The sequence below is a fragment of the Rhea pennata genome, chromosome 1 (assembly GCF_028389875.1).
Source record: "Rhea pennata isolate bPtePen1 chromosome 1, bPtePen1.pri, whole genome shotgun sequence".
Taxonomy (NCBI): domain Eukaryota; kingdom Metazoa; phylum Chordata; class Aves; order Rheiformes; family Rheidae; genus Rhea; species Rhea pennata.
Window position 1 is genome coordinate 198974164 of NC_084663.1, and position 14465 is coordinate 198988628.

General features: G+C 37.9%; 1 protein-coding gene across 1 annotated transcript; it reads right to left on the reverse strand.

Annotated features, from left to right (window-relative positions):
- Positions 1-474: 474 nt before the first annotated feature.
- ACAT1 (acetyl-CoA acetyltransferase 1) lies at positions 475-14465 on the reverse strand. The gene is made up of 12 exons (XM_062567269.1): positions 14363-14465; positions 12734-12781; positions 11681-11798; positions 10619-10714; positions 9172-9272; positions 6569-6712; positions 4537-4687; positions 3924-4019; positions 3110-3223; positions 2459-2523; positions 1180-1337; positions 475-874 (listed from the first exon to the last, which is right to left on the reverse strand). Exons 1-12 carry the CDS (start codon positions 14411-14413, stop codon positions 754-756), a joined length of 1263 nt encoding a protein of 420 aa, XP_062423253.1. The 5' UTR covers positions 14414-14465; the 3' UTR covers positions 475-753.

Genomic DNA, 14465 nt, shown 5'->3' on the forward strand with positions numbered 1-14465 from the left:
GACGTTGCACCTTCTTTGGTGCTGAATCTGCCTCTATTCAAAAGCATATTGCCAAAATGTGACATCACAGAAGTTACAAAGAAAAGCACCCGCAAGAAATATGAAAGCATTTGAGGCTAAACCCCCTTAGCTATGCCATCTTATTACTTACTTATATTTGGCAATTACAACACAATGACTTCTAGTTTAGTTTGATCCCATATATTTAGCCAGGTTAACAGAAGGCTACAGAAAGGCTCCTTTGTGCCATGCAACAGTAGGGAATAGGGGAAAAAACTCAACCAACTTAGTTCAGCCAACTGGCTTCCCCCTCAACACCTTCCCATGAAAGTCCCTTAGCAGTTAGTAATAATTTTAAAACAGCAAATTGAGTGACTACGCTGTAAGAAGTTAGTGCTACTGCTAGATCAGCTAAGTCTATGACTTCAGCAAACTAAGTTTCAGTACCACAGGTCAGCAGCTGAGGAGCCACACTTAGCATAGAGAAACATTCTTTATTGTCTTGAGAGTTGATATTACCATAATTTGACATTCTTCATTTGTACTGTATAAAAACACATTGAGTCAAAGTAATAAAAGCCCAGTTGCCCATATCAATACCCAATGATGGTTTAAAGTTTTAAAGTTTTTTTGAAGTTTTAGAAGAGTAGCAGTTAAAGAATTTCTCCACTTATTCATAAATAAGATGTAACAGATACCATTCATCATTCTGATCAAAGAGGTTTCTGCTGTGTTTCCAGCAGTTGGTTGGGCTTATAACTTTTGTATCAATATTGCAGAAGCACCTCCTCCTCCATTGCAAATTCCTGCAAGACCATATTGTCCTTGTTTCAATGCGTAGGCCATGTGGACAACAATTCTTGCTCCAGACATTCTAAATAAAAGAAACAATGTAGCTTAGTGTCTAAATTAAGACTTTCCTTCAAACAAAAAACCAGTTGGCAGAATATAGCAGATTCACTGGAAAAACTATCACCTAATCAACTGTAAAGAGAAAAATAGGATCATGCTCATTTCAAGATACCCTGAAATTTAACAGCTGGATGAAGTCAGGATATACTCGATACCAAAATTGTTACCCTTCCTATCCACCTTAAATTCGGGAATAAAATTGTATGTGTTTGCTCCAGCATAAAACCTAATCTGTGCAGAAGAAAAACAAAAGGATTATTTGCATACCCTATTGGATGTCCAAGAGAGACAGCACCTCCATTAACATTCACTTTTTGTGGATCGATACCCAGCATTTTAATATTGGCCAGCACCACTACACTGAATGCTTCATTGATTTCCCACATTGCGATATCTTCTTTTTTCAGTCCTACCTCACTTAGAATCTAGAAATAATAACAATAAAAATAATTAAAATAAGTAAGTAGTGCCATGAAAAAAATATGAAGCTAACAGCACTTGAGATAAATTAGGTCTATTTTGAAGCACCAGTATTACAGTTTTACAACTACAACTTGAAAATTCCCTAGTAAACTTGGACCGCTCATCAATTAATTTTAAAAGGTTATTACTATTAAGAGCAAAGACCACTTAAAAATCATTACACTAGAGTTTGCTAAGGCAGATACTGTGCCCTTACAGAAGGCTTAAACTGTAGCAGAAACCAGCCTCCTGTCTACTTCTGCACGTGCTTCAGTACTGCAACTAAAATGATCCAAAGAAAGGCTCAACTAAAATCAGAATTTCATTTAGTGCATCAGGGTCAGGAAGAATGAACCTATAGTTTGCTTCCGCATTTACAAAATCCACAAAGCATGTTCAGAATCTGCAGAGTGCAAAAAAGAAAGCCAAACAGAAAAAAATTTGTAGAGAACCTTCTAAACAAAAGAAAGTAAGTATAATAATGCAACAGCACATTCTTAACTTTATTTCCAAAGTTAATGACTCAAGCTGCCTACAGGTCCTCCACTAGACCAAGCAAGAGATTCAACTTAACATGTCAGAACCTCTTCATGCCATGGGAAAATAGCAAAATTGAAGCTTTAGCATACAGACTGAAGTTTTGTAAAAGAAGAAATGGAGAGTATGCATGCAAAGAATACATTTTTACAACACTTATTCTCAGACCATAGCTATATTAAGTGCATTTACACTGATACAGCAGTGCCTTATGCTTTGTGGTCCTTTATAAGATAGTCTATAAATGTATTATTATCTATTTATTATTTTGCTTTTTAAATATACTGCAAAGCTTGGAAGTGTAAACAAGCTGAAAGGTGGTGAAAACAGTACAAAACACTAGTCTCTTTCAAAATAGATATGAGAATTTTTTTAGTCTGATATCTACATTCTAGCCTTGAGCCTCTGAAAAAACAAACTTTCTATTTATGAAGTAATTATAATTTAAATCATAACTAAAGGAATATCAGTCCACTAAGGGATGAACCAATGATCCACTGCTGGGAAAGCCTGTTGTTTTTCAGACACCACTGAGTTTTATTCCTACCTTGGGAACAGCATATGCAGGTGCAATTGGAAAGTCAATAGGGTCAACAGCAGCATCTGCAAAAGCTGCAAAAATCACAAAAGCTCTTTAAACATCTTTTCTTCTTCCCACATATTATTTCTGTTTGTGCAAGCTGCAAACCGACCTAAGGTAGAGAAATTCTGAATATAATAGACTCTGAAAATAAACACATCTTAAGTTTATTGCCATAAGAAGTGACCTGCATAACAACATTTTCAGATGTTTAATATTATCCCACATAGAAAACTCTGGTTAAAATCAAGAACATGCTTCTAGGGCACTTGAAGTTTCAAGCACTATATTGAGAAGATGCAGCCATAATGCAGCCTGTGGCCTCACCTTTACTATCCCATGAAGGGAAGAGGGAAGATAACAGGACAAAAAAGATCCCTAGTCTGAAAGCATACTGTAGAAATATTTTCCAGGACTGTAGTCAAAGAAGAGAGAGGAGGAAAAAAAAACAAAAAAAAAACAAAAAAAAAAACAAAAAACCCAAAAAAAACAAAAAAACAAAAAAAAAACAAAAAAAAAAACAAAAAAAACAAACAAACAAAAAAAACCCCCCAAAAAAAACAAAAAAGAAAAAAACAAAAAAAAAAAAAAAACAAAAAAACAAAAAATCCCCCTTACCTACTATTCGTGCTAATGGTTTAACTTTCAGTCTCTTGGCTGCCTCTGTAGTCATCAAAACCACAGCAGCTGCTCCATCATTCAGTGTACTGGCATTAGCAGCTGTAACTGTTCCTAAAAGACATAATGCACTGATTAAACAGAGCGGGGGGGAAGTGCAACAGCTCAAGTGTATCCTGCAGATAACTTTTTTCTTCTTCTCTTGAACCTTCAGCTTCAACAATACGGTATTATTTGCTGCACTGAGATAACTAAAAATGACGGGGGGGAGGGGTTGTTTGATTGTTAGTTTTTTAATGAACTTAGAGAGGTCTGACGACTGGCTGCATTTGCAAGCCATAACCACACAGTAGGTTGATAATGGCTTCCACAACAGGTGTATTGTCTGCATTAAGACAGAATTTCAGCTTTGACGAGATTAATAAGTAAATATGTGTAAAGGTGTATCAGCTCTCGCTGAAACAAGAAGTTATACTTGGTGAAGACCACAGCAATACCTTAACTGAAGCCAATCTGTTTGAATCTTTTGAAAAGTAACTGTCCAAAAGAGATTTTTATTGGTTGTTAAGTTCTTGAACCATCTTTTAATTAAAGTCAATTCAAGCTGTTATGGAGCCAAGACTTCAATTTCTTGCTAGGATATTTCTTTATCTTAGCAGACATCTAAAAGTTAAGGGATATTGGGCATCCAAGCCCTTGTAAACAGTACTCTTCACTATAAAAAAGTATCTTTGCACTTGGTGTTCAAGAAAACAAACAAACAAATGAGAGAGGAAAGAAAAAAAAATTAAGCAGTTGTTGACTTAATAATTACCATTTTCTTTTTGGAAAACAGCCTTGAGCTTTGGAACTTTACTAAAATCAACGCGTTTGTATTCTTCATCTTCTTTCACTTCTGTATCTGGCCTTCCTGAAATAGATATTATGTTTCATGTTTTATAGTAAAGTCTATTCTTAAGACATTATTTTGATTAAAAGTGTTGCCCAATTTAAACAACTTATTTAATTTAAAAATGTAAACTTATTCATGCTTACAAAAAATGACAAAATTTATTCCTTAATCCCATTTATTCACAGCAAATCTATTTATACGTCATGGTGAGTGAGTGAAAGGGATGAACAACATATCTTTATGGTAATTAATAGTGAAATTAAAACAGAGATGTCATACTAGCTTAATTCAATACCTAGTCATCCACTCATTAAGGAATGTAGTATTTAACATTAAAGAAAAAGAAAAGAAACAGACCACAGGTCACTGAACGGGTTTCACCAAGACGACTGCATAACAATTTTCATATATAAAATAATAATAAAAATACTTCTTAAGTCTGGATGTTTAAACAGCACAGTTCACACTAAATACAGACAAGTCTACTGCTTTCAGTGACAAACACAATTCATTTTACCATGCCTCTCCATAATACCTTTTTGTGAAACAGTAACAGGCACTATTTCATTTTTCAGTATTCCCAGTTCCCAGGCTGTTTTGCTCTTAGTGTAAGAGCCTATGGCGTAAGTGTCTTGTTCCTCTCGTGAGATGGTAAGCTTCTTAGCAGTATTCTCAGCACAGTTGCCCTTGGAGAAAACCAGGCACATTAGGTTGGCACTTCTGGACATGTGACCCAGAAATACAACTCAAAAGCTCAACCAGCAGATTAGTGGAATTTGACTATGTCTACCATTTGGTGTACGTCTCTAGTATATGGGGACATGATCAAATAATAGCTTCTGCTTTTGGAGTATGAACTTCAGTTTTAGGAAGACTTCTTTATCCAGAAACCATGAAGGAATATTCCTTATGAGGCTTTTTAAAACAAAAAAAGCCCAGTAACACTAAGTCTTAAAATGCTTAGAGTCTGTCAGAGAAACACTCTGGCAGAGCCAGAATAAAATTGTTCAGCCACAGAACAGTATGTTCACATCATCATACTAATATTTTATTCCATTATTAGCATGTCTATTACAAGGGTTAAAAGAATAGTCCAAAACACAAGGTTTATTCAGCCTTTGGGATCTTCTGATACTCCAAAAAAAAGTACATGTGTAGAAGTGTGCATACCTTATCTAGTAACTATCTAATAACTAACAATCCAAATGAATAAAAAAAATCAGCTGTATAAACGAATCAGTCATAATGAATTATGACTGTGTAATTACAAACACTATCTAAATACCCGCTGACAAAGTAGAAAATGGATACTCATTTAGCAAGCTTGAAAGACTTATTCTTAAACAGATACTGCTCTTCTTTGCTCTATCATTTCTAAAGAAAACACAATGAATTGCCACAAGCGCCTTCCGTACTGGGTTCCTCCAGTCCTTCAAGCAGGCAAGCGGATTTCTATGCAGTTAAAGTATTTAGAGTCTCCATAGCATGAACAACTTACTCTATTGCCAAAATATAGACAAGAATGTCTTCCTATAGCCTAGTTCTTCACTATCTTCACCTCAGTTTTTTCTTTCTCCTCCCTGCCCCCGACCCCACCCTATGTTTGCAGATATTTGTCCGATTTGAGTTACCATGCTGATGAGTATCAGCTGGCTCAAGTCTTCTAACAGAACCTCATGTGTACATCGAGGGAGAGAAAGTAAACAGGAGACCTTGCTGAACCATACAAAGTAGGAACCCTCAAAGACATTAAGGGATTTGATTGCTCTTTCCTACAGAGAGAACAGCACCAATCTACTAGTAACAAAAATGGCAGTATTTGAGATTTCACTTTTTTTTTTTAATCCTGCTCTGTGCCCCTCAGACTTCAGTGAGAGGCAGACTAATATTAACACATAATTTGCTACTATGTTTTGTCCTTCTGTCTAGTCCCTCTCTTTCAGTTACTACAGGAAGCCTGGAAATGAAAGACTTTGTCCAGCCCCCATGAACATTATTGCTTATTTCTAGGTTTGTTAGAGGAAACAATTTAATAATTATAACTAAACTTGTTAGAGCTGCATCACAGAATCTCAGAATAGTTGAGGTTTGAAGGGATCTCTGGAGATCTGGTCCAGTCCTCCTACTACTGCAGGCTGCCCATGTCCAGTTGGGTTTAACACCTCCAAGGATGGAGATTCCACCGTCTGGGCAACCTGCTCCAAAATGCTGCTGTGAAAGAGATGAGACTAAACCAACTGAATAAAGGGCTGGCCTTCACACAGTAAAGAGCATGAAAAGCTTAGGTGATTACCAATGAGTTTAAATGCAACCATGAAAATATGACATACTATTCCTCCTTTTTGTCCCATTTGATAGTTATCCAAAGATGACAACCCTCTGGCACCTGACAAGAAATTATTTTCAGACAGACAAAAATAGGAAAACAGCATAACAACTGGAAGCACTTACTATGTTAATGACAAAAATGTAATGTTCCTTCTACACTAACAAAAAGGAAAAAAATAAAAAATCCAGAAGCATAAAACTCTATGGTTGATATTTTAGTATTGTACAGGAACATTTACCATATGGATATGGTTATAAACATCTGTAAGCCCATCTTTTACTATCAGATCTTCCAATTTTACTCCTCCATAAGGTGTTGTTCCTCTGCTCATTGTATAGGGAACATTAGACATGCTCTCCATTCCACCAGCAACCATTACATCCTGTTCAAATGAAACAAAAATGAAATTATTAAAATTAACAATACAGTGTGCTCACTATGACTTCTTTTGGAAAGAAGTATTAAAAAAGCTTAAGACAGGACATTTACAGGCATATTTCCAAGAAGTCTTATAGAAATAGGGGGAGAACAAAAATAAATAAATAAATAAAAAGCCTTTATGCAGTTAAAAAGCAAACAGCAGGGACAACAGCTGAAGACAATTAATCCATGCTGACAGAACAACTGGATTTTAGTCTGATAGGTAAATTTAGAAAGCTGCAAGAACTAAAGCAGTCTCTTACACTTCTATTTCCAAAGTTTCAAAGATCAAATTGTAAGTTTTATTTGAATCAGTTGATTTTTCTCATTTTTGTTGTCCCTTAGCAGCCTGGTATCCCTATGGAACAAGTCAATTTAGGAGACCAGTAAGAAGAAACAGAGTTTTAAGAGAAGTATTTACAGTTTTACAGAATATTAGTTAATCTCAATATATAAGAAGAGCTGACTCATAGTAAGGTTTTGTCATGTAGTCTGTCAAAAGGCCAGCAAAGAGACTTTCAATAAACAATAATCATTTAACTTGAATTAGGTTGAATCATTACAGTATTTATAAATTAATGAAATAATATATTTATAAATTAAAACATTATTATAAATTTTCAATCTGAGACAAAAAAAATGAAAAACAGCAAAACTATAAGGATCATAAGTATACCAAAATCATTAGGTTCTCAGAGCAAGAAGAGGAGACATAGTTGTGTCTGATGGAGGACTTGACATGGATGCAGGCAAAAAAATACCAATAAAGCAATATAGTTTTTTGAGAGTTCAGTAAGGTTGCCTATGAGGCTACAAAAGACAATTTTCATCAAAATAATCATTAAAAAAAAATCAGCTTTTTAATTAAGATCCAGAGAAATAATAGTTTGGTTCTGAATAGAGTATAAACTAGATCCAAGAACAGCAACACAGTGATGAAGAAGAGAAAAGAGGCCGAAGATGACAACTTTCTGTTTACCTGCCGTTCCAGTCAGTTGTGATATGAAAGCAGTGATAGATCAGAGGGGTAAAGGAACAACAGCCGCGAGCATTCCTATGCCATAAAGTGAAAAACTCGGAGACAGAATTAATACAATTGTTTATATGGCACTGTGTCTGCTCATAACCCACACACGGCGCTGGGAACCATCACTGACTTTCATAGCACAGACACCTCACAGTCTGCAGCCAGGAAAATCATGACAATTTATAGCTCCAGGGAGCTACCAACTGGCAGAGACTCTGCTCTTGCCAATACTTGCAGAGCACACAATTAGCATGCTGAAAACTCCAGTTCTCTTCAGCGCATGGCCTGCATCTGTCAAACAAACCTAATGAATGAGCACCAACAAACTCACTGGATATAAATTACTAAACCTAAACATAGCCATTTACACAGAAATACTGGGCCTGATTAAAAGCCCAGTGAAAACACTTCCACTGACTTCCACAGGCTCTGGACTAGCATCGTTCTCTGCCAAGAAGGGCCAAAGTAATAAGTAGTTGTCTAACTTAGTAATGCTGTAATTTCTTCCGTAAAGACAAAGTGGCTTAAATATTTCACTTGTGCTCTTGGTTAAATAAAGAGCTTTAGTAAATTTCACACTTCTGATCTAAAAATGTATACTAAAGTGAAAAAAACCTTCACTTCAAAGGGGAAATTTTGCTTGCCAAAATGCTTTAACTATGAATTAAAACCAAAATTGAAGTGTCTTCCCTCACATTCACACTTCCATATGCTTTGCTGCAATGTGTTTGATGGCTTGCTGAAGACAATGTATTCTCCCAACTTTCCATTAAGCAACACTATTTTTCCCCATTCTATATAGAGTCTTAGACTATAGTTGACAAAGACAGGTAATTCCTCCCCCTCAAACTCTTCAATAAACATGCTTATTCAGCAACACTAAAAAGTCTCAGCTTCTTCTAATGTAATAACAAAGGTTGAAACATCTTAAATGAATTAAATGCATATACTATAGCAATATAATTTCAAAACATCTTTAACTACATTCAAGTGTTAAAAGCACCTGAAAGTCAAGGTGAAGCATATTTCAACAAGATTTAAGTCTATACACATGTTTTCAAGTTTTCAAAACAGAAAGCTTGTAAATATCCTTATTTTGTGGAGGGAAGGGGAGGCGTAAAGAGGTCATGTACTTAAAATATTTGTTATTTGCTCAGCTCTAAAATATGTCAGACAATTTCATAACTATAATACTTAAAAATTTTTATGTTTCAAAATGCAGTTGCATAAGCAAAACAAACTCATTAATCAGCTTCATTATCCCAAGTCAAAAACATAGTAATTAGTAGGGCAGGATCTATGACATTGGTCCTTTTTTTTTTTTTTTTTTTTTTTTTTACTCCACCCATAATTACAGCTGTATGTCTAGTTAAACAGCATTAACATTCACCTACCTGACTCCCACACATTAAGCTTTGGGCTGCCATCATGATAGATTTCATTCCTGAAGCACAGACTTTATTGACAGTTGTAGTAGGAGTACAGATTGGTAGACCTAAGTCAAATAGATTGAACAGAGGATTGTGTTATTTCAAGGGTAGCCTAACACTGTATTGGTGTTTCAACTGGATTTCACACAGGACCAAGTTTTATCTAAACCCAGGGTGTCCAACATGCTTAGCCTGCCAAGACAACTTATCTATCCCCACTCGTCACTGCTACCCTTCTTGGAGACTCTGCAGTTTCTTGTTATCAGGCTCACAGGGTAAGAGAGGAAGCAAATGAAAAGCAAGAAAGATGCTGGAAGACAGATGGCCAACTCCAGAAATATTCCTCCTCTGGAAATGCCTCGCTTCTAAGCGGCACACAGGATTGAAAAGGTATAAACAAGCTATTCAAGTTAGCTACTAGCAACATGACAGTACCCCAGTACAAGAGTTCTAAGCTTTATCTTATCTATTTTTATTTCATCCAATTTTTATTTTATCCATTACAAATCAGGACCAAAATTGTTATGTGTCAGTGTTACTGGAGTGTTCATGACAATAGTCTTGGGTTCTGCTGTCTGTGGCTTGACTCAGGTCCATTGCATCACTGCCTCTATCCCAGTCTTGCTTTCTGGCATTATGGCTCTGCTACCAGCACATCACCTCCATACCACTAATAACATGGGGAAAGCAGTTAGGGGTGGGGTGTAGAAATAGCCTTATTTAATCCCTTTTCCTCATATGGCAGCACTTCCTTCTCTTTCACCAAAGCACAGGGATAGAGCCAAAACAGTCCCTAGCCCATAGAGCTTCCCAAAGTCATGCTAAGGTATGGAATTCTATCCCTACAGGAAAAGGAAGAAGCAAATAATTCCAGGACCTCAATATTATGTTGTAGTTAACACTACAGAGTGAATCCTTCCAGTGACAGCTCCAGGCTCCAAACTAAAATGAAAATGTAGTGACATACCTACGTAACTACAGCTTATGGAAACTCACTGACCCCATATCCAAAAAGGTTTAATAGTAACGAGACGTTGGGGGAAGAGGGGAGATCTGTTTCATGGAAGATTCAAAGAGCATCATCTGTCACTAGCATAAAATGCCCAGAAGTAGCAGTCAGCTCTCTGGCATCCTCTTTTTCCAGCTTCTGCAAAGACTGTAGGCAATAAGATCTATCATGCATATGAAAATTGATTCCTGAGCATGCACAATTAGGCCCAATTACATGAGTACAACAAATAGCCCTTGCCCACCATGGGAAAAAACATACACAAACTGTCTTGATGAAAGGCTAGGCACCAATGATTCAAGTTAATCTCTCTGCTTTAAACTCACAGCTCAGTAACTTACAGTTGCATTAGTAGCAGTTTGCATCAAAATAGATCTTTAACCTCAGAATCAGAATGAATACCTGCACCCAGTACTGCTTGTCTTGTTGGAGCTTGTCCTTCTCCAGCCTGCAAGACATTACCCATATACACTTCTTTCACTTCTTCTGTGGGGATACCTGCACAATAAAATTGTTTTGATTCAGCATTCTTTGCACAAAAAAATGTAATGGCCCTTTACAGACCTTAGCATTAGAATTTCCTACAAAAAGAAGTGGGGAAACATGCCATTTCTAATCTATGTGCTAAAAGCAGCACATAGGCCTCTAAACACGCCTGCTAGATCCGAACACTCATCCATGGAACGTGGTGAACTAGTGACCCCACAGAACAGAATTCCCCGTAATCCTTCAGGCCAAGCCATGGTAGGCTAACTAAAGCAAACATTTCCCAACCACACCTGCAGCCTAAGCAGCTCAATTTCCTTGATGGAAAAATCTACACAGTTTTCTATCTGCCACAATTATTGCTAAGGGAACAGGTATTTAACATAGCTTAGCCAAAATACCCGCTAGCAGCCACCAAATGGAAAAGTCCTGTCCTTCCAGTGCTTCTATTGCAACAACACCAGTATTCAAGTTTTCTAATACAATGCCTATTCAAGAAAGTACATTTGAAGATAAATCCCCTCCTCCCCAACCAGAAGACTTTTTTAAAAACGATTTAATCCCCCAAAACAGACTCACAAGGGAATCAGACAAACGTAAGTGTGCATGTAACAAGGGAGCAGCAAAGAAAAGGACCACTGGTTTCAGCAGCAGGTAGCCTTTACAATAGATCCAGTGTGTCCGTATAAGCAATCCCTCAGACAAACAATTAGCATGTCCAGTAGGATTTAAATTGGCACAGATATCATTAAATAATATTCTGCTCTTAGAAGTAGCACTTAATTCTTATTGAAACAAAGCCCAGCAACCATTTTTATTTAAGTACCATTTGCAGATAAAGACTTAAGAGCACCATAGGGAAGCGGAGGGAGGCAAACAAACAAACTTTTGTTTACCAAGCAACTTAAAAACAAACACAGGTTGATACTGTTCTGAGCCACTTGCAGTTTTCTCTTGTGGAAAAAATAATTAGTATACCTGCTCTGTCAATTGCTCCTTTAATTGCAATGGAGCCAAGTTTAGTGGCTGGCAATGATGAAAGGGATCCTTGGAAAGATCCAATTGGTGTCCTTGCAGCACTTGCTATCACCACTTCCTAGGAGAAGTATGAAGTAAAAGTCATAGCATCTCTCACACAATCCCATATATACCACTATTTTTTAAAAAATCATCCTCTTCTACTATCTCATCCATGTCACAGCTGCTCTTTTATCCTGTAAGTTTCAGAGAACAAAAATTGCCTTAATTACATCTTGTACAGAAAAAGCCCATTTGGTTAAGTTCTTGAATCTACTGCACTGATGTCTAAAGACGTTCTAACAGATACTTGGGAACTTAAAACTGGTGTACTGGTACACTTCTGTCTGTACACCAAAGAAAGCAGGTTGTAGAAGAGAACTTCCCTCTCCCCCCTAATTTCAGCCACTAGACAAAATATTTATGTAATTGTAGTTGTACGGTTAGTGAGGTGCTATCTTTTGCTTTATCTTAAAGATCTTCTGACAGTGCATAAGCAGTAGTTTAATAAGTAGTAATTTCATGGCATAGCATTCAGCTTCACATCTAGAAGTCCCTGAAAACAGATATACTCAGTTTTCCTCAGTTCTAACTTTCTTCAATGTTACATCAATATGCCTACCTGCTAACCTGGCTCCCTGTGAGAGTAGCATGAGCACCTGACACCAAAGAGTTTCACGTTTCAAAGCTCTGGCTGCTCCTGCACAGCTACTGAGTAGAGTCAATGAATACCTTCAATCCTACAGATTTCAACGGAAGTCAGACACAAAATTTTGTAGGGTCTTGCCTTGAGTTCTTTATTTAGAGAGACAGGCAAAACAAAACACCAGAAAACATTTAAACAAATAAAAAAACTCACCCAAAATGACAAAATATATTTACTGTAAAAGTAAGAAATCTGAATGCAGATTTGTTGTGATAACTTAGGAGAAAAAAAACCTTCATGATTTAAGAAGTAGGTTTAGAACAGTGATTAATTTCAGCTTGTGCTTGTAGTCAGATTTTTATACTTACATTTAAAGTACGTTGTGATGCATAGTCACGGCTTGTAAACTTCAAAGCCTGAAAATAAAACAGTCTTCAGAATTTCATAGTAAAAATGCTAATATGATATTTCACAAGAAGGCCTCATTTTCATGAAAGTCAGTAGTTTTTCAATAGTTAAGAAACATTGGGAAATATTAAAATATAAAAGTCATAGATGTATTCTTCAAATACATTTTAGTGCAAAGCCTCACTGTAATATCTATAATGATTTTTTTGAAAAATAAACAAATACTCCTTTAAAACAACAACGAAAAAACATTTTGGCCAAGTCCGTTACACAGATACATAACGGTTCTGTAACAGCCAGGAAGTGAGCGGTGCTATCTTAGAAAAAGTTTACTCCTCTCCCTGTCTGCTTCTCTGGACTTTGATCCTTTTATTGTTATTGCTAACTTTACTACCCTTTACTAATGGCAGTTCATGTCTACAGCTTCACTTCACTGGCATTTCCTGATCAAAAATGAGGATAATGGTCATAGAACGCTGCATCAAAAATGACAGAACACATTCAAGAAACAAAAGTCATCATCAGATCAGACAAATTCACTGGCTGTTAGCTTCATCCAATTAATCAGCATAATGATAACAAAGATACATCTGCAGATATTATTTCATATGTTAGCAGAATTATCTTTCAGGTAGTGGCTTAACTGATTAAGAGCTTAAGCCATTTCATTAAACAATATTTAAGCACACTGGAGGCTTCTGGTTCATTACTGAATAAGAGCATTCAGCCAAATTAGCACTAATTAAAAACAATCATAATTTAGTAACATCGCAAGAGCACCATCACCAGCAGCATTTTATGTCAAAGAATGCTTTCCAGTACTGTGTCCGCTTGCAGAGATTCCCATTTTTTAATTTTGCTTTTCAAAATCGCTTCTCTCCCTATTACAACACAAAAATTTAGTCCATTTCTTTCTTCAATTGACAACCTTTAATTAGCAAAACAGAGGACAAAGTTTTCCTTCTGTCTTTCAATTAGTTCTTAAAAAAAAAAAAATCAGGTTGTAATTTCCAGTGCAAAAGTTTAAAAGGAAATTTCTCTCTGAAAATGAACTGTATGTCCTTGGGCCTTTAGCATTATGGTTTTAAAGGGTTAGTTACAAAAAATAGCGTAACAAAACACCATACCCTTACTGGGCTGTGTCTAAAGTTTAGATTAGCAGAGAATTGGTCAGAGAAGACAATTCTGTAAGTGCCACCGGCTCCCAGCGGATGGCCTACGCCCAGGACAGACAATTTTTTAAGCTTCTGCGGCGAGCCAGAGGCCCCTTCCGCCGGCTGCGGCGGCCCCCGCGCCACGGGGCAGCCAGGCCCGGCTGCTTCGCCGGCCTGTCACCGCCGCCCCGCCTCAGCGGCCGCCCGGGCCCCGGCACGGACCAGCCTTCCTCCTCCTCCTCCTCCTCCTCCTCCTCCTCCTCCTCCGGGGAGGCCCCCGCCGCGGCTGCGACCTTGGCCAAGCCGCTTCGGGCCCGGCGGACGGGGGCGCAGGGCCCACGGGATGGCGGCCAAGGCCGCGCGCGCTCCCGCTGCCGCCGCCAGGCGCCGCGCGCGCTCCCGCCGCCGCCGCTCCCGCCGCCGCCGCCGCCTCACCCGCAGCAGCGCCGCGGCCGCGCGCCGCCGCCGCCCCAGCATCGCCGCCATCCTCCCGCCGGCCGCCTGCTCCGTCGCCTCCGAGCGCCTCCGCCCTCCGCCC